General features: G+C 51.7%; 1 protein-coding gene across 3 annotated transcripts in view; it reads right to left on the reverse strand.

Annotated features, from left to right (window-relative positions):
• The window catches only part of AIFM3 (AIF family member 3), a 40,053-nt gene that overhangs the window by 7,082 nt on the left and 7,613 nt on the right, over positions 1-25,358 (reverse strand). For all 3 annotated transcript variants that reach the window (XM_074159409.1, XM_074159408.1, XM_074159406.1), the window contains exons 2-17: positions 25,026-25,239; positions 18,878-18,987; positions 16,757-16,866; positions 15,349-15,393; positions 13,973-14,069; positions 11,727-11,839; positions 9,124-9,210; positions 8,478-8,569; positions 6,495-6,625; positions 5,313-5,428; positions 4,895-4,966; positions 4,524-4,587; positions 3,540-3,616; positions 2,719-2,836; positions 1,631-1,729; positions 1,127-1,202 (exon numbers count right to left, since the gene is read on the reverse strand). In XM_074159409.1, coding sequence (XP_074015510.1) covers positions 1,127-1,202; positions 1,631-1,729; positions 2,719-2,836; positions 3,540-3,616; positions 4,524-4,587; positions 4,895-4,966; positions 5,313-5,428; positions 6,495-6,625; positions 8,478-8,569; positions 9,124-9,210; positions 11,727-11,839; positions 13,973-14,069; positions 15,349-15,393; positions 16,757-16,866; positions 18,878-18,987; positions 25,026-25,239 — 1,621 coding nt within the window. The remainder of the gene's footprint in view (positions 1-1,126; positions 1,203-1,630; positions 1,730-2,718; positions 2,837-3,539; positions 3,617-4,523; positions 4,588-4,894; positions 4,967-5,312; positions 5,429-6,494; positions 6,626-8,477; positions 8,570-9,123; positions 9,211-11,726; positions 11,840-13,972; positions 14,070-15,348; positions 15,394-16,756; positions 16,867-18,877; positions 18,988-25,025; positions 25,240-25,358) is intronic.

The raw sequence follows: 25,358 nt of genomic DNA on the forward strand, positions 1-25,358 counted from the left end.
CGGGTGCCAGCGGGTGCTGGACTCCCATCGCCTGCAGCAGGTTTTAATCTGAGGTGCAGAGGCACCAGGAGAAGGAGGGTGAGCGCTGGGCACCCGGCTGGCTCCTGCCACGGGGTGATGAAGTGAGCCCTGCGCCTCTCCAAGCCCCATGGACACATCCAACTGCCAGGCTCCGTCCTGGAGTGATGGGAGCAAGCGGCCACCCTCAGGGAGGGGACACGAAGGGTGGGTTGTAAGCGACGTTGGGCAGGGGATAAGGGGGCAGCAAGCCCTGGTGAGATGATCTCTGCAGAGCAGGAACTGGCTCCTGCCCAGAGCTCCCTCCTGATCCCTGCCCGAACGTTGCTGCCGAGCAGTTTGGTTGCTGAGCCGGGCAGACCTTCGCGTCCCTGGCTTCACTCTCCCCATCCTTAATCAAAGCACTTGAAGAAATCCCCTGTCTCCAGGCATGAGGAGGCTCTGTGGCTATTGATCTCAGATGAGGATGGGACAAAGAATAAACAGCAGCAAATATTTTGGGGATAAATTCACGGTGCACGGTCTTGCCAGTCTAAAGAGCCAGTGTGGCTCAAGAACAGCAGAGGCAACACATCCCAGCTGTCAACACACCTCAGGAAAACATTCCCAGATAGGCGCTCAGCCTGGGGAGAGCTGGGTTTCACTACAGGTGTAATGACAGCTCCTGAACTCTTGCTAGCCTTCACAGCTTGTTAATAGACGGAAGAGTTTTTTGAGCTTAATTTGTCAAACAAGCAGCAGGAACAGTGGTGTCCGTGGTCCCAGTCCAGCCCTGGTCACAAATCATTAACACAGTGATGAGATGGGAAGGAAATCTTTGATGGGAATTGCCAGCAACAAATTGATAGAAGCCATTATCTGCTCTCGGATAGTACATGAACAGACAAAGTGCTTACATATGGCAGAGATGTCAGATCCAAAGACCAGTTTAACTTGCTTTATGCTTAGCACATCATTTCTCTAGGGCCTTTTATTAATGTCCTGCAAACTCAGTGTCCAGAGATGAACAAACCCAACTGACAGAAGCTCTGGCAAAAGTATTTTCCAGCCTGGCAGAACAAGCTTAGACAAATGCCTGTGTAGGAATGTGGAGAAGAGAAATGCTTACTTGGTATAAAATGCCACAAACTTCAGTTCATCTAAATCTCCCTGAATGACGACATCATCGAATCCTTCCCCATGGCCTGGAAGGCAGAGAAGAAGCAGTGGATTCAGCAACAATTCCCCCAGATCCAGCTCTAGCCCCTAAGACAGAGCGTTTCAGTCCAGAGCTACACAAGGAGCATCCTGCAATGACCAGGAGAGCAGCACTGGGAGATGGAGGTACCAAGAAACACCCCTTCTTTCAGAGAAGTGCAAGTTCAGGGAGACAATCTCTGTTCACGCTGCGCCATGCCCTGCAACCACAGCCATCCCTCTGGCCCTGCACCCCATCGCCACAAGTAGAGGGGTTTCAGAGGAGACACCAAGCCCCTCTGGAGCCAGGAAGGGAAGCAGACCCAAGGCAGAGGTTGTCGTGGAGGGGTCACAGCAAGGGAGGTGGCTGTGGTTTCTCTATCCCAGGACATCTCCACCAGCACAAATTCTACAGCAGCACTGGGGAGCCCCTTACCCGCGTATCGGATGCTCTTCCCGAACATAGCAGTCCACAGATATGGGACTGTGCTGATCTCCATGCCGTGGGCTAGCATGTTCAATGCAGCTATACGGCCTGGAAGAGAGAAGCAGCAGAATAAGCGAGGAAGGTCCCCACTGAGGCAACCGCTGTGGTCTGGCCTCAGGTTACAGCACAGCATTGACATCTCCAATCCCAGAGTCCAGGGAAACCAAGACCTGCTTAAGCTAATAAAATCTCGTACAGCAACAAGCACCAACAAGGAAATGCATCGCATCGTCCAAGGCTGGGCTCAGACTCCTCCCCGTCAGTGCAGCTCCTACTGACTTGTCACCTCCACTGCCACGACCAACGTGCTCATGAGCTTGTTTCAACCCAGGTTCTGCAACGGTGACAGGTCTGAGAGCTTGCTGAGCTCCCACCACAGACAGGGGTGGGACAGATGAACCCCTGGGGGCATGGAGACGGTTGGGGTAGAGCCCTGCCACAGAGGCATGGCTGGACCAGCACTGAAGGGGTCTGTGTCCAAAAGCTAACTTTGGAGGTTTGCTTCCAAAACCTCTCACCCAGGCCACCCACCCAGAGATCAACCTCCCCATAGGGTTGTGGCCTTGAAAAGCTCAAGGGCAGCCTGTCACGCTTGGGAGTTTCCAGGCTTGCTGGTGTGGAGAGGAGAAAGGTCTCAGCTCTGCAGCATGCTCTTGGGCCAGCCCAGCATTGTGGGCAGCTCAGCTAGGGATGTAAACCCAAATAACATTAGGGTGTGAGCTTCTAAGTGTCCCAGGGCAAGGAGAAGATCAGGCTCCTGCAGCAACTGCAGATGCCAGGGAGCACACAAGGTATGGGAAAGCCTGTCCCTGGCACCTCTGTGTTTGTAATGAGGCATCGTTAGGCAATGCACATCAAGAAGGCTGACAAGATAAAATAAACATGCTTCAAAATGTTTACTACAACTACCCCATTTCCCTGTTGGCAGTTGTCCCTTTCTCTCACTAGAGGGCTTGGAAATTTCCTAGGGATCTGAAAAAGGCTCTTTTCCATAAGTAATTTGCTGTCGCAAAGCAAAGGGACTGAAAAGCACCTACCGTGCATATGGGCCATCTGCCAGTGAGGGATGTTCACCTTCTTATTATTCCTCAAGGCCAGTGGGAATGTGACAGCATCACCGGCTGCAAAGACTCCGGGGATGTTGGTTTGCATCATCTGCAGTGGGGAAGCAGAAGTGCGCATGGGTGGGGTTTGCCCCCTACAGCAAACAGGGACCTGCCTGAGAGCCGCCACGGTCCCCAAGGGCACATGGACAACCTCTGCTCAGCTGTGGGACCCCTGGGTGGGATTTAAGTTAGCGTTCCTCACTTTCAAAGTGGACCATGCAGGCAGGAACCCACAGCATCCCTCTGCCAGTGGGGTTACAACACAGACTGGAGTCCTGGAGCCCCTCTTAGAAGATTGGGATCTGCTGGCCCTATTGCACACATGAGCAGTAAGTGCAGGGGTGGGTGACAATGAGCCCCAGGAGCAGAGGTCCCGACATGCTCCTCATTCCTGGTGCACACCACCCATCAGCACCAACACTGCTCCCATCAGAGTCACTGGTGGGGGGGAGGAAAGACAAGATCCTTTGGGATCCTTGAAAAGGTGGATCTTTCTCCATTTCTTTCCCCCCAGAATATCCACAGCACTCCAGGACAGCTCAGAGTTGGACCCTTCCACAGCACCCAGGGCTGGGATTTGCAAACCCCTCACTCGGAGGGGGTCCCAGGCACTCCAGCGTGATGCCCCCAGCATCTCAGTGGAGGAATTGCCCCTGCGACAGCAGTTCGGAGCCTGGGGGAAGCTCAACTTGGAGGAGTCCCTGCAGTTCCTTCTCCTCTCCCCTCCGGTGGGGGCTGCCCTCCAGGCTCACCTTGTTGACCACGATGAAGCCTTTGGAGTCAATGTTGATGCCACTCTGCTTGAGAAAGCCTGTCGCTGGGACTGCGCCTGTGGGAGAAGGCAAGGGCTGCCGGCACAGTAGCCGGGCATCCCCGCAGCCCCCACGGGGGGCCAGCAGATCTCCCCCCTGCCCAGACAGCCCATCTGCCCCAAGGGAAAGGCAGTGGGGAGCAGAGCCAGGCTCCCTACAGAGCCCCCATTACATCACCCTCTGCACCCAGGTCCCTACTGCTCCCCAAGCCATCAGTGCACCGCTGTAACCTGGGCATCACCCTTTTCTAATGCTTGAAGATAATTTTCAATCCACTTCTCTTACATAGATGTTTTGAAAAAAATACATTTAAAAGGGAGCCCTTGGATTTCCTCTGCCTCCCCCCAGTCTGTACCTTTTCTTCAGCTTTCATTTTCCCTTTTTGATCTTTTTTTCCTCTAGCCTCCACAAATTGGAGTAGTCAATAAAACAACAAAAGCTGAATTAAACTAATTCTGTGATTCTTCCAGTCCACAGCATTTTGAAAAGTTGCAGAGTGAGAAAGGGATTTTTTTTCCCCCCACACAAGCGTAAAGGAGAAAAATACCCTCTTCCACAGCACTGGCAGCAATAAAAAAAAAAAAAAAAAAACCAAACCAAAACCAAACCAACCAGGAAAAAAGTTCAGTTTGGGGAGGCTTTAAAAAAACAACTTGAGAGGATGAAGTTGGTTTGAATGTTGTGGTTTTTTCTGGAAAAAAAGAAACCATTACTATTTTCCAAATATATTTTCAGTTGCATTCTGGGGTAGAGGCTCTGGAAAGGCCTTTTTCAGCTTTGCTATGCAGACTCGTGTGTGGCAGCCAAATGGGGCTGGTACATCACCACCAGCATCCCCAGCCCCCAAGCCCCATGGACTGTAGGTGGCATGTCCCCTCCAGCTCTTCCTCCACCGGGCTCCATGCCCGCAGCGACAGCCCTTACCAACACCAACCACACACACGTCAGCGCGCAGGACCTTCCCGCTCTTCAGCACAACCTCTTTCAGCTGCATGAGACACAGAGGGGCATCACAGTTATTTTAGGGACAAAAATAACCCCAAAACCTTGCAGCAGCAGCAAGCCAAGCTGGCAGCTCTCTTCATTTTTGACGTGCAAGTTGACCATAATTCTTTATAATGGCCGCAGGAAGAGGATGGGAGCAATGGAACCACCCCACACACCATGGCTGGAGCACATTTGCTTCTGGGGGCTAAATCCAGGAATATGAATTTCAGGGGCTAGGAAAGAGTAGAGGGCAAAACCCCAGCGGCAAAGGGAATGGCTCCCCCAAGGAGCCCCTGCCCGCACCCTACCTTGCCCTCCTGCTCCCTCAGCTCCGACACCTCTGTCTGCATGTAGAACTTCACCCTGTTGCTCTCGAACATCTGGAGGGGGGACATGGGACAGAGCAGGGAACATCAGGACCCCGAACCACCCCCACTCCTGGTGTCCCTGTGCCCCCTGCACTGCCCTGCCCACCCCCCTGCTCATCTCGACCCACGTTGCAAAGGGGGTTGGCACCACCCCCATCCCTGACATGTCAAGAAGAAGGTGCTCTACAGCACTTGGACCATGAGAGGGAAGACACAGCCCATTCTTTCTTTCTAGTGACTGCTACCACCACAGATTAATCAATAATCGTCAAATAACAAATTAATTAGTGCAATAAGTGAAACAAGCAGAATCCACTTTGTCACCAAAACCACATCCCACATGGGAAAGTGAGTTCACCTTCATGACAGCGCGGCCAACCTTCTCTCCAAAGAACTTCTTGAAGGGAACTTCCTCCAGCTCCACCAGGGACACCGAGTGAGCCCTCTCTGCGAGGTAGGCTGCCACCTCCATCCCTGGGGAACAGAAGCAGGTCTGAGCGGCCGTGGGAACAAACCCAGTGCTGCCCTGTGTCCTCAGTACTGGCCACAGCAGAGGAGCAGCCTTGCCCGTTCCTGGCTGGGGAGCTTGGAGCTGCTCTACTGGGAGATCTGGGGTGCCACCAGTCCTAGTGGCCACACCATTTCAGGTGAGATTTATGATTTATGGCAATTGTTCTTAGATGCAGGTTTCAAAGACCAAAGGGAAGAACTGGTCATGATGAAGTCCCAAAGTGCCTCGGGAAGATGTAGCACTTGGAGCAATGGACATCAGATGAAGGAAACCTTCCTCTTACAGCTGGGACTGTCTCAGCAGAGGTAATGAGCCATGGGCTGTGACTAGCTGTTTTCTCTGATCAGAACAGGACAGTTTTGGTGCTGGCAATTGCATGGGAACCTTCACCAAGCCATTTTCTATGTATGGGGCTATTTTTGGAAACAGATCTTTTTGATGACCTGCAGTTTGCAATTGCCCCTCCCCATATGCTTTTCTGTAGGTGGGATTGATTGAACCATTAAAACAGGATTTCTTTTTTAAAAATAAGAAAAACAAATACCGAACATTTTATAATAAATTCCCTGACTAATAACCATTTATGCTTAAGGCTTTCAGGACCTACAATAATTTTGTTAGAACCATATCAAGCAAAAAGAAGAATCATCAAAGGAACTATAAGATTTTTCCTGTGTATTGTAAACTTTCACCTGCTAAAAAGTAAAAAGAGAAATAAATCCACAGGCTTTCACCTATAAACAAGACCCTCCCAGCTGAAGCCAAATGTGGACACACCCAGTTTGAAACCACACAAGCACCAGCAGTGGACTTGTCATGCTATTCAGAGTGGGACAGCAATACCTGCCACCATGCAAGCTGAGCAGCCCAACCTCTTCAGTAATACCAGCTTCTTCAGCAAGGAAATGTCCTTATCACCCACCTGGAGCTGGAGGTCTACCCTAAGGTCTAGTTTGGAGGCGGGACAAACTGGGCGAGGAACTCGAGCATCTGCAGGAAGATGTGGACAGCCACAGAGCAAGCGCTCACCCAGGAAGGATGCTCCCACGATAACCACATTCTTGCTCGTGGCCAGCTTCACGACACGGTTGGCGTCTTCGGGTGTCCGGATGTTGAAAACGTTTTCCACCTCCTTGCCCTTGCAGCTGAGAGCTTTGGGCCTGAAAAACACAAATTGAGGGCAATACAGGCGCTTTTCTTGACCCCATGGTGGCAATTGGGATTGCAGACCCCCTTTCCAGGGCTCCAGCAGCATCTCAGCCTTTCCGTTTTTCACCTTTCTCTGGGCTAGAGACATAACACAAAAAAATGCAAATGCTGGTGGACAATGGCCAGAGCACAACAACGAACGCTGGCGCAGCAGAGGCTGCTCGGTGGGCACCTCTGTCCCCATCCATGGCCCAGTGGTACTCGTGGGCTGGGGTGAGCTCCCTCCCAGAGCAATGCAGCTCAGTACAGGGCAGGTACTGCTCTGTGAGCTTGTGCTTAACTGCTGGTATGTTGTAAAATTTTCACAAGGTTAATGGGACACAGAAAACTCACTCTGTCCTCCAGCAGACACTTTGGAGCCAGATATTGAAAGTTTCATAAGCCTCTGCAGATGAAAGTTCCACTATCCGTTCCTCTGGGCACGCTGCTGATGCTGTAGCAGTTTAATCGTGTCCTCCCCATGCACTTACTAGAGCCTATCTATTTTTAAATATCTGGCCCCTGCATACCCGACTCGCATCTGGAAATGGGACAGACGATCGTAAATAATTTAGGTACCTCAAAAACATTTACCCAGTGTACCTGGAGCTTGTGCATAAGGATTTTGAAACTGTTGCCAAAGGCTTAATCCTCTTTTGAACCTAATTAGGTGGCTGATGCAGACGGCATTTTGGCTGCGGTGCTGCACACTCCAGCACCAGCCGTGAGCACTCAGTGGGGCTGTTGCTGTTACTGGTGGCACACAGGGATGCAGCAGGAGTTCCTGCTCTGGCTGTTCTACAGCATCACTTCCCTGGATGATAAATTTTGCAGGGGATGCCATTTCTCCTACTTTGTTTTGTGCCTTGGTGTTAGAGCACAAGGAAAGGGAGCCAGGATGCCTCATTTTCATCTTAACACATTGGCTTTCCTCCAGTCCTCAGGCACGTCACCTGTTCTCCTGGACCTTTCAAAATGATGGAGAGTGGCCCAGCAATGACTTCTGCCAGCTCCCTCAGCACTCGTGGGTGCATCTCATCAGGACCCATGGACTTGCGGATATCCAGTTTACTTAATTGATCTCAAACTTGATCCTCCTCAACCGAGGGAAAGCCTTCCTTCATCCAGACTTTCTCTATTTCCTCCAAAGTGTGGGACTCCTGAGGGCTGGCCTGAGCAGCAAAGACTGAAGCAAAGAAGGCACTCAGTAACTCCACCTTCTCTGCATCCTCTGTCAACAAAGTCCTGTGCATTCATTTTCATATACTAAGATGATGGGAATTTCCCGAGTGGGAATTTCCCGAGTCTCCCCTATACGCTGTTGAGCTGGCCCCGAGGGAAAAGCACATCGTGCTGCTGACAAATTCCTCTACCTTTTCAAATTTCAGTTTTCTATCAGTTTCTTTAACATCGAACAGTCCGTGCACCTCAACTGCTTAAATTGGTACTTTTTGTTAACACCCTTCTGACCTTAACGCTGACCATGAGACACCCCAAGGAGCAAATCCCACAGCTGCCCCGCCAGCCCCCATGTCTGGTGGTTACCTGTTCTCTGGGTGACTCTTGGGTGACACAGATGCTTTCTATCTTTGGCTGAGCAGACATACCCAGCACAGCTTGATAGAGATATATATCAAATAGATATAGGTATAGGTATATACAGACATGTCCAATAGGTGTTCCTTGCCTTTTCTGCAACCACTCTTGCAAACAAATTCATTGTCCGAATCCAACCACCATAGTTGACCCCTTATCCCTAGGCACAAGCTCATTCTCAGATAAACCAGTTTCTCTTGATCTTTAAAATGTTTGTTCATAGCTTACGTGTTTCCAGTCGCTATCAGCAGCTTGTTGTATTCCATCTTGAATCCATCCTTGAACACGGCTGTCTTGTTCTTGATATCCACAGCTGCAACCTGAAATCATTCCTAAATAATGTTAAGAGATGAAATCCCAGATGTTCACTGAGCTCCCAGCCCAACCAATGTGTCTGTTAGGTTTTAGTCCCCTGTGTTCCTGTCCACAGCTTAGCCAACCCAGACCTTTAATATTCCTAGTTGCCTTTTCACAAATCCTTGAAGTTCTGGTACAAATAGAAACATGGGGAGAGATGTTTAAACCATCACTGTCTGCGCTGTTTGCAAGCTGATTATCCTAATCAGAGGCCAGTTGGTCACCCCAGATCCACGTGAGGATGCTCACAAATGGTAGGTAAGAAACGATGGTCACCACAGAATTTGCACAGAGTGTCCTTCCTGCCACGGGAGGAACTGCATCAACTGTGGTTTTGAACAACCACAGGCAACCTGCACTGGGGCATAAAACAGGAGGGGCAGGAGGAGACCCAACGCTTCTACAACAGCATCCAGTGAGCCAAGAGCAGAGACAGGCACCACATTTCCTAAACACTGACTTTGGGTACCAGCACTTGCAGAAGACAACCTGCCGGTATGCATAGGACTCTCCTTACCTGCATTTCCGTCAGGACTTCGATGTCATAGGTGCGGAAGAAGTCCTTGGGGCGCAGGGTGATCTGCTCTGGGTGGGAATCCATTGACTGCAAAAAAAAGCCATTTTTCTGTCAACTGCTGTGCGTCGAACAGGTGAGTGGAGAAATGCCTATTATGAGCCCGAGTTAGCGGTAGTCTGAAGTCAGTCCTTATGGCACGGGTTAAGAGTTGCTCTACGGGGGCTGGAATCAAAGCCTGTTCAAATAAGAGTTATCATAAGATGCTGGACTGGGCTCTGGTTCCTTCTCTGCCTGCTCGGCTTGGGGTGGCAGGACCACAGCAAGTGCTTCTATGGATCTGCAAAGCAGCTCTAACTGCAGGTCCCCATCACACACACAAGTTCATAGGAGCAAAATAAGACCACCATTATTTGGAAAACAACCAGTTGTCAGGGGAAATGGAAGCTAAAAGAGCAGTAAGAACAATCAGCATTAACACAGCAAGGGCAACACTTTCAAAAGCACCCAAGTTATGCAGCACGAGTTCCCTCAAAAGCCGAAGCAGTGGCATGTGGCCTATATCTACTTATCTTTAGCTGCAAGATAAAGGTTCCTGCTCTTCCCAGCCTTCTCTGGTAATACCCTCCTAATACTGTGGACACAAGCTCAGACATAGGCTGATGACAAGCTGAGCACCAAGGGACCTGTGTGCAAGCTACTCCATGCTCCCGTGCGTCCCTCCCTGCCTGCAGCACAGTGGGGACGGGCATGGCCACACACATGCCACGGTCAAGCCCTGCAACATATCACACAGTGCCAAGCAGCAGCAGCATCTGCTCGTGCCACACAGGCATGACGTTTGGGCTTGACCCAAAGGGGACAGGGGAAGCAGGAATCAAGGGCTTCACCATCTGCCCCCAGTGATGGATGTGCAAGGTCCTTCTCCCTGGAGTTGGCTCAGTCAGGGGCTGAGATGAGCCCTGGAGGACACCCCGCGACTTCAGATAACGCTGTGCTTAGAAGATACCTGGGTCTTATGACTTGAGGCAGGTGCAGGGTTTTACTGCAAATTCTTCGAACTCCCAGCGTTTACAGAGAGGAACATCTGACCCCACGGCTTGGGAGTGATGGCCCCCATGCTGGTATGCGGGAGCGCACTGCACAACCACCATAGGTTTTGCTGCTGCTCAGAGATGGTAACAGGGACATTGCAGCACACCAGGGAGCAGGTCATGGTCCAAAGGGGAAATGGAGGAACAGTCCGGCAGGACCCCGGGACAGATTGATAACATGTTCAGCAAGGCAGAGGAAGGGCAATGCTGCTGTTTCAGGTGGCAAGAAGTCTGCTCCTTACAGCTTTACGTGCTCCTCCTCTAATGACTCTTTCCAGGGTTAGTCCCACTCACACCCTCCTCTAGTGCGAGGTGTCCCTGCCCGTGGCAGGGGGGTTGGAAATCAATGATCTTTAAGGTCCCTTCCAACTCTAACCATTCTATGATTCTATGAAGAAAAATCCCCTTTTCTTTTCTAGCTTGTTCCCAAAAATTCTGCCATCTCTTCCATGGGCTTTACGCACCTTCCAAAAGCAACTACAGCCAGAGATGATTAGTGGAAAGTTTAACAAACCATGCATAACATCTCTGGCATGTGAGATGTTCTTACTATTTAACAGACAGTGGAAAAGGCAGTCTAAGACTCACACAGCGAGGATAAGTGTTTTGGAGAGCCGCCTGGCTGGGACAGGGACCGCGACCTTCTCTGAGCTCCCCAGCACAACCTTGGTGACTCTTGGATGCAGGTTTCAGCCGGCTGCTCCTCAGCCCAAGCAGGTCTTGTCCAAGCACAGAAATGGCTTGAAAGCTATCAAAAAAGCCACATGCGTGTTTGTCTTTCTTTGAAAATCGCTTTGCCTTGGGGCTGGGAGCAGAGTTAGGTGCTGTGATTGTAGAGTACCAGCCCCCATAGATAAGCATCCCTGACATAAAGGGGAATACACACCCACCTGTTCTGATGTTATCTCCAAGCTTCAAGATCAAATGCTGCTGTCGGGCCTGAGCTGCTGTCTGATATCAAGTAAGGCTCAGGAATCAGTAATAAAAACTGTGATTAGAATATCATCCTGTGTCTACAAATTGGAATGCGGAATGGGATGTGTGCCAGAAAAAGTGATCTTTGCACTGCGATCAAGTTATCAAGTTGTGATGATGACTGATAATCATAATAATTATGGCGTGGAGCGTTGCTGGGCAGTAAGAACCGTGCACTAACAAAAAACCTGGCAAACAGTGCAATTTTTTCACATGCCCCATTTCATTGCCCTAAAGATTTTGATCCAGAAACATAATAAGAAGATCCATTCAGGTGCGAGCTGGCCAGGACAGCTATTGCTAGCTCTATGAAGAACGACCTTGTTCCTGTGCTGGAGTACTCTTAGTTCTGAGCCCGAACAACTCCTCTTTTGTGTTTCATATCTCAGTCAACAATAGAAAAGAAAATCCAAAGGAAAAGAGACAGGACAAATCAGAAAGAAGAGACACACTGCTGCAATGAGTAACAGTGGGGACAAGTTCTAGGGCAAATTTTAAAACTGGGAAGGAATGAGACGTACCCAAAGTGATACAAACCTTACTGAGCTTTGGTCTGTCGTAGGGCAGGTGTCTGTCCATCGTGCACATCACAATCCTGTCTGAGAAACCCTCCTGGCGCAAGGTCTCTGCACAGACCAGTCCAGCTGCCCCTACGGGAGAAGGAAGACTGGTGGCAGCCATGTGTACGGGGCACTTGAATGTCTGAACCCTTTGCTCTTAAACCCCACTGGGGCTGACTCCGAAATCACCGTCTCCACTAGCCCTGGCCTGACTTCATGGCCCTTCCCAAGTCAAACAGCTTGAAGGGGAAGCCGGTCGGGGCAGATGCACCAGGCAGGGGGAGGGACCCTTGGTCTGTGGGGTGTGACAGTAATCCTCTGCCGGACTTGTCTGCCCCTAAACTCACACAAACCCCCAAAGAGCACACCTGAGGAGTGCTGCCAATGCCTACACACCTTCACAAGCTCAGGGGCACGGGCAGACGCTCAGGCCCTTGCACTCCCCTGGTCAAGGAAGGGTCTGTGCACTCAGCTCCAGGTGAATCTACAGCCAGACTCGGAGGGCAGGGAGACCTCCATCCTCCACGGCTGAAGTGTTGGTTGCATGTAGAGGATTTTGCATGCAATTTCTTTGAGTTTTTTTGTTTGCTTGTTTTTAAACATAATAAAAAAGGCTAAATCAAACAAAAAGCTGCCTTGAGGTGTGCTGTCCACCTGCATCCAGGCAGCCTGATGGGCATGTCCCTTCTTCTCTGGCCAAACTGGTGAGACTTGAGAGCTCAAGAGAGAAGTCCTGAGTCTCTGTGCAACTAAAGAAGGGACGATGACATCATCAACAATGAGTGCTATTAGGGCCGCAGTTTCTGTAATACCAATGAACAAAGATGGACCTGGACAGTATCATGGTTTGGTCTGTTAACAAAACACTCCTGTTGATGGAGGTGGGGGACAGTGGAAGAATGGACAGGTGGGTGGACATCCCATGGAAGCTGTCTGCAGCATGCTGAGCCAGGACAGATGCTGCATTGATGCCAGGATGACCGTCACATGAGCAAGGGGCCACAGTCGCTTGCCCTCAGCTCTGCTGGGCATGTCTGGATCTTGGTCCTGGATGCAGGGCAGGATAGATTTCTTCCCAACACTTCTTCCTCACAACCCTAGCTTTGAAATCTCCTTTCCCACCCACCAGAACAGACCTCGGTCTTAACAGATCTGTAAATTTAGCTGGTCAAGTCTGAGAAAGTTCCTTCAGCAATGGCTAACGTTGCCTGTGGAGTGCCCTGGCTGAAGATCTTGATGACTGTCCATCTGTGCCATGCACCAGGACAGCCCAGCTGACCTTGGGGAGCAGCAGCGTCCCACCCTGGCTTTCAGTCAACAAACAGCAGGGGCGCAAGGAAGGGAAAAATGTTACCCAGCAGTAAGGGAAAAGCCAGACAGGCTGGTTTTCCCCTCTGCTCAGGCTGCCAGCTGCAACTGATATGGCAGGAGCAGGACATTGCAGTGTGCTCCCCATCTCCACAGCTTGGATCTGGTGACCTGGGGGGTTGTAATCAAGAAAGAACAACCCATGTGCCAGGAGCAGCCATTCACTCTCAGCCCCAGGTCCAACATTGGACAGCTTGTGTCCTCCTCTCACCCTCCGTTTCACCACAACATGGTCCAGTCTAGCATCCAACCCGTTCCAGAAACAGGCAAACTCGGTAGATGGGATTCACTCCATCAGGCTTTCTACCAAAATTGCATTATACAAACAGAGCTGGAACAAGAGATAAGAAAAGATAGCTTGGCAGTTTTGCTGTTTCATGCAAGGTTTTGATATTTTCTGGGAAGACGGAAGAATTTATCTTCAGAGAAGACCCTTGGGGTGACAGCTTTGGAGCCGCAGGAAGCCGCAATGGGATGAGACAGAGATGTGCAGGCTCCAAGAGGAAAGGTGTGTTTGTGTCACAGGAACATCTGAGAGGACTTTACACTTATCAGTTGTGGAAATCAGAGGTTACTGATGTATCTGGGGAGGGCATAGAGAGAAGAGGGTTCAGGGCACCCAATACAAAGGACTGTGACAGGGAACTACGAAGCTCCACAGACCAGAGGTACAGGGCACCTTTGGACCATTAGTGTGTAGTACAAAGAGGCTCAGGAAGACCCTCTGGTCTGACCCATTGCACAGGGAGGGACACAGGAAGAGTAACAGAAGGTGCACAGCGCACAGACACCCTTCTCTGCACACCCGGCTGGGAGAGGACATGCGCAGTGGTCCCAGCACACGCCACTCCATACCTGCACCAATGATCAGCACGTTGGTACTGCTCAGGTTATAGTTGCTCAAGGAGATGCACTTTGCCATCATCTTTGTCCTCCTCTGTGTCTGAAGAGCCTATGCCACCAACAACAAGAAGAAAAGTCATTATCTTTTCTCAGCTTTAACCTGGGTAGCTGGGCAGGAATGGGGACAACTACGCTATTGACATAAAACAGCTTGGATAGAAAGGGAACAACTGTACCCTTGTACCCAGTGAGGACTCCAAATCCATGCTCATCCAAATACCTTTCCACCATCCAGTGCACTACACCCTTACAAGGTACAAAACAAAACCATTGTCTTCTGCAAATTCATCCAGGTACACAGAGCTGGGGGCAAAAAAAAAAAATAGAAAAAGCATCCCAGGTGTGTCATTGTGCAATTCTGCAACCAACAGTTGAGATGGAAATGCAGAAGTCCTATCAGGAACTCTATCCTGTGCTTGAGCAGAGCTTGTATACCTCTGATATCCCAAGAAGCTGATGAACTTGTCCAACCCCTGAGAGCATACCCAAGAGCCTGTGCCACTGTAGTCCTGCTGCAAAGACCCCCAGTTGCCAGCCACTGGAGGTCAACATCCATTTCTGGTAGAGGGTACAGGTACCTCCTCATCACATCCCACCTGAACCAGCTGGAGTAGAAATGCTGCCATTCAGGTGACCTCTCTGGATTTAACCCAAGTGCTGTAAGGGTCTGGCTGTTTCTGAGCGGCTGGATTCACACATGCATATGTGCAAATGTGCATCAGAAGGTGGCTTTTCATGGAAAGAAAGATGGCAGTGTCCTGAACAGGCTTCATTCTGCATACTATCTGGGGGGATGAGAGCCATCCCTGCCCACAAACCAGGCTCCTCTCCAGCAAAAGGAGCTGAGGTCTGGGCTCAAGAGGGAGCACAGATGACCTCTGTCGTCGCCATGCCACATTCAGACCGAGCAGACAAGGCCAAAAAGCTGGTGGAAGAGGCCTGTTTCCATGGGCCAACTAAATTAAAAGTTGCTAAAAGCTTAAGGAAACACAGGACAAGTTCAGGACAAAGACCTAGTAAGACCTCCTGAATCCATGGACACCCCAACTCAGGTGTCCAGCAGGGAGGCTGGGGGAGCACAGGCAGGACAGCAGGGGGACACACCATCTCCTGCCTCCATACGAACTTCAGGCTGTTGCTTGAGACAGGACCAGGACAGGTGGACCTTTCTTTGGTTTACCCATGTTGGATGCTCACGTGTCCTTCTGTTCAGGCACTGCTTCCCCTGCCAGGGAGCCCACAGAAAAGCATTTCCCTCCCACCCCCCCACACACAGAGCAAAAAGCAAAAGTATGGGCCTTGATTTTGGGATGCCCGTGGCCCCTCACCTGCTTGCTTGCTCGGATGTACACCTTCTCCTTCTCAATCTTCACCTGAGGGTGACAGAACAGCAGCGGTTTGCAGGACCATGAGTGCCTCTGGCATGAAGAGGGCGATTACTCCCTCTGTGCAACAGCTAACGAACGGAGCAGCGATCTCACCAGGTCTCCTGCAGAGCAGCTCAGGCCATGCCAGGGCTCACCCCAGCTCAAGGCTGTGGATGTCTCCTGTCTCTTATCAATTATGCACCAATGGTCAGTGTAAAACCTGATCTGTATCTCAGGCTTACGGCTTGTTCCTCAGTCCCACCCCACTCCTGGACAAGAGACCTCCCAGACTGTGCACCTCCACCCTCAGGTTCCCAGGAGGTGTCTGATGCCCGTGGGTGGGTGTAAAGGGAGCTGCAGGGAGGAAGGAGAGCTGGGTGAGGTGCCACCGGCCACCCCAGCATGTGCTTGGAAAAAGTTTGCTCCGTGCCTTAAAAGACCATGCTTATCCCAATGCAAACAGCCATTTTGTGGATGACACCACGCTGAGTGGTGCAGTTGATACTCTAGGGGGACAGGATGCCATCCAGAGGGACCTGGACAAACTCAAGAAGTGGGCCCATGTGAACCTTATGAAGTTCAGTAAGGCCAAGTGCAGGGTCCTGCACCTGGGTCAGGGCAATCCCTGGTATCAGTACAGGCTGGAGGATGAAGGGATTGAGAGTAGCCCTGAGGAGAAGGGCTTGGGTGTACTGGTGGATGAAAAGCTGGACGTGAGCTGACAATATGTGCTGGCAGCCCGGAAAGCTACACGCATCCTGGGCTGCATCACCAGTGGGTCAAGGGAGGGGATTCTGCCCTGCTATTATGGTCTGGTGAGACCCCACCTGGAGTCCAGCTCTGGGGCCCCCAACATCATAAGGACATGGACCTGTTGGCAAGAGTCCAGAGGAGGCCACAAAAAAGATCAGGGAGCTTGAGTACCTCTGATCAAGGACAGGCTGAGAGAGTTGGGGTTGTCCAGCCTGGGGAAGAGAAGGGTCCAGGGAGACCTTATTGCAGTCTTTCAACACCTAAAGGGGGCCTATAGGAAAGATGGGGACAGAATTTTTAGCAAGGCTTGTTGTGATAGGACAAGGGCTAATGGTTTTAAACGAAAAGAGAGTAGATTTAGACTGCACATAAGGAAGAAATGTTTTACAATGAGGGTGGTGAGACAACTGAACAGGTTGCCAAGAGAAATTTTGGATGCTCCATCCCTAGAGGCATTTTAGGTCAGGTTGGAGGGGCTCTGAGAAATGTGATCTGGTGAAAGATGTCCCTGCTCAGTGCAGGAGGGCTAGACTAGGTGATCTTTAAGGTCCCTTCCAACCCAGACCATGCTGTGATTCTGTGAGTTCCTCTGCTGCTGCAAGCACAAAGGTCTCACCTGGAACCTGGGTAAGCTGTCCAAGCCAGGAAAGTCCTCTATGTCTCCTGTGCTGATATTGAAGCAAGCTCCGTGCCAGGGACAGCGGACTCTTCCTTTGGACAAAACCCCTGCAGGAAACATGACAGAGTAGAGTTGGTGCTGCCCCGCAGCTCCCTCCCATCCCTGCTTGCAGCCCCCCAAGATCCAGCTGCCATGACCTGCCCAGGGCAGAGGTGGCAGAGGCCAGGTCTCCCTCCTCCTGTCCCAGTGATAGTGGACGCCTCAGCTTCTTCACAACGTGAGTGCCACTGCTGAGCAAGGCTGACCTCCTGAAGGCTGAATACTGTTGCCCAGGGCCGCCTGCGGCAGAAGGAGCTGTGCTGCTCCACGCAGAGCAGCTTCAACGATCAGACTCTGCAAGCATGTCCCCATGACACTCCTTTACCTAGAGGTGTCACCTCTCCCACAGGACACGTGGCAGCTGCTGTGGACCTGGATGGTCAACAGCATCTTGGCTACTTGATGTGGAGTTCTCTTAACTTGCATGTGGGACTGGAGCAGCCGTTTGGGATAGAGGGTGAACACAGTACCCAACTGGGATCTGCTATGAGGGATCTCATCTAAAATGCTGTGGCTGACAGTGCCCTCTCAGCACCTCTGAGCACAGATCCAAAGCTCCCTGCTCTGCCTGGAATATAATCTCGCTCTCCGGCAGGGCCTGGGGCTGCAGTCTCCAGGGTCTCGCTGTCACCTCCACGAGCCCCAGTAGCACTGGAGCAAGCAGCGCCTCGAGCGGAGCATCACTTATTTAGAGCAGGCGTGTTCCAGAGCAGATCCCAACCCAGCAAGGAGCCTGCTCACCGCCAGGAAAGCACGAGGCAGGCACAAAGCCACAAGTTTACTCCTCCCAAGTGTTTGCTCAGAGGCTGCTACCTTGGACTTTGGTGTTCCCTGCCTGGAAGAGCTGGCTCACAACGCCTGGGCAGAGCGAACGGATACACAGCAGTGCCGCATCTTGTCACCCACCACACCTGGGGACGCAGGGGCAGCCCCTGCACTTACTCCTGCATCAAATCCTGTATCCCCAGCGAGACCCCTCCGCGAGCAGCCACTCCCAGGGATGTGCCCGCAGGTCTCTGAAAGGCAGGTGGGCTCCCACCTCCGCTGGCCACTGGGGCAGTGCCTCTTCTGCCCTACTCAGAGGGCTGCTAGCCCCAGGCGAGGGGCTGAGAGCATGGCCACCAGCACCCAGAGCTGCTGCTGGGCCAGCAGAGCCCCGAGGGCACTCAGCAGGATGCTCTGCTGTGCCCCAGGATCCCACCTCTGGCAAAGTGCCCCTTGCCCTCAGTTTGGCTGAGACACTTCAGCGTGCAGACAGGCCAGCACTGCCTGCTGCCATAACTCAGACTCTGGGTAGGGACCTGCCTAAAACCCATGCTGAAAAACTGCCAGGATGCTTATTTTGTAAGTGCCAAGATGGGAAACCACCGTACTTCATCCCACTTCAATCAATAACACCAGGAACATTATTTTTTTTGCTACTGAAAGTTTGCTACTGAAAGATTCCCATCAGCCCAAAGATCTTACTCCTGCCCCAAGAAACAGGACTTTGATTCACAGGGAGCTGTGGTTTTGTGGGGTTTTTTAAGACTGCGTGGCCTGAAAAATCATAAGGTGTTTTTTTTTTTTCCCCCTTTAAGACATTCTAACTCCTCAGTGGCTGGGAACCGATAAATTGAACAATGTGAAACCGAGCTTTGCATGGGAGCAGCGAGCTGCAGCTGTTTCCTACCATCAAAGAGAGGTTCAGCTCCAGCTGAAGAATGAAGCAGACACCAAATTTAATGGTGCCTGTGCCATTTTGTTCTCCAAAGTCACTCAAAGAAGCCCCAGCCCTGTGACCAGCAGTGGCAAACAGGGGTCACCAGCAAACCAGACTTGTGGCAAAGAGCTCCCAGGAGGTTTGTGCTCCCCCAGCTTTCTGCCCATGCCTTCCCCCAGAGAGAAGATGCCAAGATGATGCTGAGCGTGTGGCACAGCACTGCCCCATGCCTGGCAGCACAGCTGGATGAACACTGGGCTGTCTTTTGCCAATACTGATGCCCTTGGTTAGTCTCCCAGGATGTGATACAGACTGACCTTTGACCAGTGGAGCCCCATAATGGGGACACTTGTGTCCCACGGCGTGGAACTCGCCACTCTCCTTGATGAGCAGAGCCTTCCCGCAGCCCAGGTCCACTTCCCGCATCCTGGGGAGGAGGAGCACAGAAAACACATAGCAGAACATCTGCCTGGCAGGGAATGCCACCCCCTCACCCTGCACCCCAGCCCTGGTCCCACCAGGCTTCCCCCCTCCTTCAGCTTGCTCACCACCAGCTCCAGGTGACTTACAGATGTGGGTCACCCCTGTCACCGAGCTGGCTTCAGAGGTGGCTCTGCTGCTCCCAGCCTGGGGCACATACAAGCATTGAGTGGCAGCTCCTTCACCCATCACTGTGCCAAGAGGTGACCCAAAGCACCTCTCCAGCTGCTCAGGAAGCAGCTGGTGGTCTCCACCTGAGTCCAGGGACTCAGAATAAAGCTTTTCAGCATACAGTGGGAGCAAGAAACCAAACTGGTTCTACTGTGACATCACCTCCCCTCCTGGCCCCAGCGGCTCAGCAGGTCCCTGCCAGGCTTGTGTTCACTCAGTCAAAGCAAACACATTTCTGACACTTGAATACCAGGAGAGGTGATCCTGACCTTTTGCGTACTCCAGCCTTGGGGTCTGCCTCCTTGCGCCCCAAGGGGTCATGCTCTGGTCCTGGCCCCAGCTCTGTGCCACCAAGGGGCTTTACCTCCCTCCTGCTGCTGGACTCAGCCTCGTGTTTGCACCGGAGCCAACTCAACCCTCAAGCTATTCTCTGGGGAGATTCAGGTACCCTTTGAAAGACCACAGTTGCTGGTGTGGTACCCCGGACAAAAGCATGATTAGCACAGCAAGAATCTTTTCTATGGAAAGCTTTGCCATTTTCCAGCTCTCTGGGTCACACCTCCTCAGCTGCAGCCAACTGGTCCTTGACCAGGCTGAGGCTCCAGTCACCCCTGCCCTGGCCAAAAGCATCTCTTTGCCCATCATGCATCTTATCTGCAAAGACAGAAAGAGCTACTGAGCATCCCCATCTGCTGGATGAGTGACTAATGCTGCCATTAGTGCTGGAAAGCAGCATTTTAGAAAACCCTTTCTAACTGCCTTGGCTTGTCCAACAGCTGACCTGCAGCCCCCCAGCTCAGTAGGGCCATGCTGAGCGATGCCCGCCTCTGCATCGGCCACAACCTGGGTGCAGTGTCCCCCATCAGTGGTGCATTTGCCCACAGTAGCTGGTCCCCCAGGGACTGGCATCTCCTCCCCAGTGGCCAGCAGCACCTAGCTGGCCGTGCCACGTTGCTCAGCGTGCTTTAGGCTGGCTGGGCACGGGTTTTGCAATGTAGCTGCAACACGTGCTTTTATTCGCAAGTTTCCAAGCCCTGCAGACCATATACAGAACTGGGCTGCATTTAGGCAGTTTCATCCCACAGTATCCTCCTGGAGAAACTGGCTGCCCATGGCTTGGACGGGAGGACTCTCCGCTGGGTTAAAAACTGGCTGGAGGGCCGGGCCCAGAGAGTGGTGGTGAATGGAGTTAAAGCCAGTTGGTGGCCGGTCACGAGTGGTGTCCCCCTGGGCTCGGTATTGGGGCCGGTTCTCTTTAACATCTTCATCTGGACGAGGGGACCGACTGCACCCTCAGTAAGTTCACAGATGACACCAAGTTGGGTGGGAGTGTTGACCTGCTGGAGGGTAGAAAGGCTTTGCAGAGGGATCTGGACAGGCTGGATCCATGGGCCGAGGCCAATGGGATGAGGTTCAACAAGGCCAAGTGCCGGGTCCTGCCCTTGGGTCACACCAACCCCCTGCAGCGCTCCAGGCTGGGGGCAGAGTGGCTGGAGCCGCCTGGCAGAAAAGGACCTGGGGGTGTTGGTGGACTGTGGGCTGAACATGAGCCAGCAGTGTGCCCAGCTGGCCAAGGAGGCCAACAGCATCCTGGCCTGTCTCAGGAACAGCGTGGTGAGTAGGACTCGGGAGGTGATGGTCCCCCTGTACTGGGCACTGGGGAGGCCCCACCTCGAGGGCTGTGTCCGGTTTTGAGCCCCTCACCACAAAAAAGACATTGAGGGGCTGGAGTGGGTCCAGAGAAAGGCAACGGAGCTGGTGAGGGGTCTGGAGAACAAGTCGTGTGAGGAGCGGCTGAGGGAGCTGGGGGTGTTCAGCCTGGAGACAAGGAGGCTGAGGGGAGACCTTCTCGCTCTCTCCAACTCCCTGAAAGGAGGGTGTAGCCAGGGGGGGTCGGTCTCTTCTCCCAAGGAACAGACGATGGGACAAGAGGAAATGGCCTCAAGTTGCACCAGGGGAGGTTCAGATTGGATATCAGGAAAAATTTTTACATGGAAAGGGTTATTAAGCCTTGGAATGGGCTGCCCAGGGAAGGGATTGAGGCACCATCCCTGGAGGGATTTAAAAGACGGGTTGACACAGTCCTTAGAGACATGGTGTAGTGATGTGGGTGTGGTTTTGGTTTTTGTTGGTTTTTTTTTTTTTTATCAGAGTGAGGTTGATGGTTGGACTAGATGATCTTAAAGGTCCCTTCCAACCTGGACAATTCTATGATTCTATGATTATGCTGGGCAGTTGCACTATCCGCTGAAATATGAGTCTTTCAACCATTCATCATTTCCAGGAGGCTGCAAGACTTGGGTGGAGGAGGCTCCAGCACCGAGACCCCCACTTCTCAATCTGCCCAGATCTTTGTCAAGGTGATTTCGGCAGCTTTCCAGCCACAGGGGCAGTGCCAGCTGCCCAAGCACCATTGTGTGAGACTGACATTGCTCTGCACTGAGCAGAGGTTTACTCTCTGCTCTCTCACTATGTCTCCACCAGATCTTCATCCCAACATGTCCTGTGCCCTTTCTCTTCTCACCGCTCAGGTGCTCCCTTTCCACCCAAGAGCCCTGATACACCCTGTGCGATCCACGGCCCTGTGGGAGGCACCGAACCTCTTCCCAATGCAATTATCAGCAGCTACTTCCCTACAGCACAGCCGCTCAGCTCACCACGGAGGAAAGCAGAGAGACGAGGAGCGAGCCCTCGTTTTGCAGGGAGCTGGGCACAGAGTGCAGAGCTGCTGTTCCCTGGAAACGTCCCCTCTTCCATCCAGAAAGACTGTCCCTGCACAACTTAATGTTTACCAGGAAATCCTGGTTGTTCCAACTGCACAAAGTGGACATTCTCTACAGCAAGCCTGGCACATTACATTTGGTGTACCGAATACACCACTGTGCACCCAGCAAACCCCATGTGCTCAAGAAAGCTACTGGCCATGTGTGATCCCTCAATGCTGGTCATGCACGATAGGTCCCAGCGTCTCAGAAGAATGGGACTCACTTTGCATGCTCCTTCCTCTTTGGGTAACATCCCAGCTCTATCCCGTCACTTGCACCCAGACTACAGAGACACTTGTCCCACTCTGCTTCACAGCCGTGGAGATGAGACCAAGGCTCAGTCCACTGTCACTCTTGTAACACCTTCAAACCCACCTTGGACAAGTCTTCGTGCAGGTGCCTGCTCCACCTGCATCAACTGTCCCACTAGATTAACAGCAAATGCTCAATTTCCTTGCCACCTCGGGCAAAAACAGCAGCAGAGCTCGTCATGCCTGCCCTTGAGAGACGTTTTGTCCCAGTAAATTGGCAGCCCCACTCCTGGGGGATGCAGCTCTGCTCGCTCCCCATGTAGGACACTTGGAGGTCCTTCCACTAGTACAAGGAGAATACAGCAGTACGAGTCCTACTGCATTCCTCAGCTGTGCAGTACTTCAGATAAAACCTTCAGTTAAATGATAACCATAACTCTATGGGAAGATAAGATATGTGAAAGAGTTTACAACTTAACCAAAGAACTGCGTGATCTGAGAGAGTCAAAAACAAGACCTGCTGTCTTCAAGGCAGCACACAGCCATCTGCAAGGCTCCCGATCCCACACTCACTCCAGAGTGAGCAAGAGGATGATTTACTGCTCCCTGCTGAGCTATTTACTCAGTTGGGAATTTGTTCTGTTGCCCCACTCCTCTCCCCATCTTGGGAAGCACCAGCTAAGACTCAGCTTTGGCCTGCAAAGGACCTTTGCTCGGGAGCCAAGGGAGCACTGCGGACTGTTTTCTGTCTACAGCTCATTGACCTCCCCCAGTTAGCCTTATGGGAGGCTCGCTGGGTACATCAGCCAGAGTTTATCCGCCAGTAGCTTTTACTGGCTCTCCTGAGACCATCTTGGTACCAAAAAGATAGAAAGGGTGGGCAGAAAGAATAGCCTGTCCTTGCAGACTCAGTACACTAACACAAGGTAGAGGTGCTTGGACCCTTGTGCCAGTGCTCCGCACAGCCCTGCCCAGCGCACTCCTTGATAGAAGCATCCCAGAAAATCTCGCAGGGTATCCGAGCAAGAAGGGACTCCTTTGGTCTGGCCCGCTGCTGTGGGACCTTCTCGCAGCACTTCTCTTTTGAGCTAGACTCAGCCTGCTAGAAAAAAAAAACTATTCTCAACTTAAAATGTCCAGGGATAACAAGTCTACCGCCCTACTTGGTAGTCTGTTTCAGTAGCTGAATGTACACCCAGTTGAAGTGTGAGCTCAGTTTCCAGCCCGATGCCAGTTTCTAGCCCTGGCTTTAGCTGAGGAGCTCCCCGTTACAGCCGCCTGCAGCCAGCCCCTTCCTCACCGTCCCCGCAACTGGCACAGGTCTTAGAATCTTTTCACCTACTGTACTCCATGTTTTCCAGCCGATGTATCTATTGCAGCCTTATTTTTCCAATGTCCTTCTTGCACTGGGGCACTAGAGCAGAGCACAGGTTTTTTAGTAACACCCCAAACACGAAGGTGGCAGGAGCTGCCTCCATGGACCCTTGGTGCTCAGCCATTAGGCTACGTCTTGACACTGGAACAGAGCTCTCCCTGTGCAACCAGTATTTCCCAGGACAGTCTCCCCATTTTGCTTCGCTCCAGCTTCAAGACAATCCTGGTCACTGCCTGTGCTCTGCCCCAGGTCCCCTCGTCCCCAGCCTGGCTGTTGCTGCTCACCTACACAGGCAGCGGTGGGTGGCCCATCACTGCCCAGAAGCAGCCCTGAAGCCACTGCGCTTGTGTTCCAGTCCTCTGCGTCTCTACCAACTCCTCACCCCCACCTCTCGCTGGAGGAGGCCATTTGCCTGCAGGTCCTGGTGGCCCTCCAGCACTGCTCTGACCTGCAGCAGAGCTTGCAGAGCCAGCCATACCTCATCACGTGAAGATTTAATCCAACAGAGTCCAGTGCATCCCTCTGTATAACAGTCTAATAAGTAAACTCCCATCACAATGAAAAAAACGGTTTATTCCTGGATGAACTTACCTAACGAGAAGAATTTATAGCCCACGAAGCCCCTTAAGTTTAGCACAAAGTAGTTTCGAATATTATCACAAGTAATAGTTCAGTTTAAAGCAAAGAGCTGCCAGACTCCTGCTGTGTCCCACGCACCTGATATCATTCCCTCACTGGAATAAAAGCTATTTCAAACTACAATTTCTTTCACAGAAGGACAGAGCCCGCTGAGATGTTGGCCATCAGACAAACAGAACATGCTGCAGAAGGGGCACATCTAGCCCAGAAGAGAAACACCAGCCTGTAAAGCATGGTGTCCGGGACAGGCACTTTTTGTATTTCAGAAAAATCTTAAATCAGGTCAGTGAAACTGTACACAGCTGAAGTGTGTTGCGATTAGCAAAAGATTTGGAAAACTGCATCCTTGGCGAAACAGCAAATTGAAAGAGATGAGCTCAGCCAGAAGAGCAAGGCACTGCAGAAGTGATGGAGCACACAATCTGCCCCACCAGCTCCACCCATGCGCTACTCACACCGCTTTGTAAAACTACTAAGGCTATAAATTTATTAAAAAATGTCAGGGTTGTCTAAAGCAAGCTGAGCAGATCCTGTTGAGAAATTCTGCTATAGAACATCACAGCTTTCTAAAACATGTCCCAGGGTGGACTGTGCAGGGAACAGCAGACCTTCTGGTAAAAAACAGTTGTCACTTGTATGTGATGTAATTTTTTAAGATGAAATAAAAAATATTATTTTACTAAGTTAAATTATCACTTCCAGAAACTCTAAAAAAGAAGACAGGGGGGTTGGTTTGGGTTATAAGGTCTCTCAAGTTTTACCTGCAAAAATTTTAGGCACTTACTGTCCATTCTCCAGGTCCTTCACGTGGCACACAGATGCCTCCACCACATCCTTTGGGTTGTGGTAGGGGTTGCTGGCAATGGGATGCTCCTCCAGGTGATAATGCCGGGCAGTCCCATTGACTTTGTAGATCAGGGGGCTGGCTTTCCCGTTGGGCGACATCTCCTCCTTGCTTCTCTCCTTCTCGGGTATCACAACTTCAATTTTCACTTCAACTGCAGAAACAAACAGAAATCTTCACAAAAATGAAGCCGGGGGTTCTGCTGCCATTCTGCCTCTCCCTCCTTCCCTGGACTCCAAAAGGGGCTGACAGACATCAAAACAGACATTTTTT

The sequence above is a fragment of the Numenius arquata genome, chromosome 16 (genome assembly GCF_964106895.1).
Source record: "Numenius arquata chromosome 16, bNumArq3.hap1.1, whole genome shotgun sequence".
NCBI classification, from domain to species: domain Eukaryota; kingdom Metazoa; phylum Chordata; class Aves; order Charadriiformes; family Scolopacidae; genus Numenius; species Numenius arquata.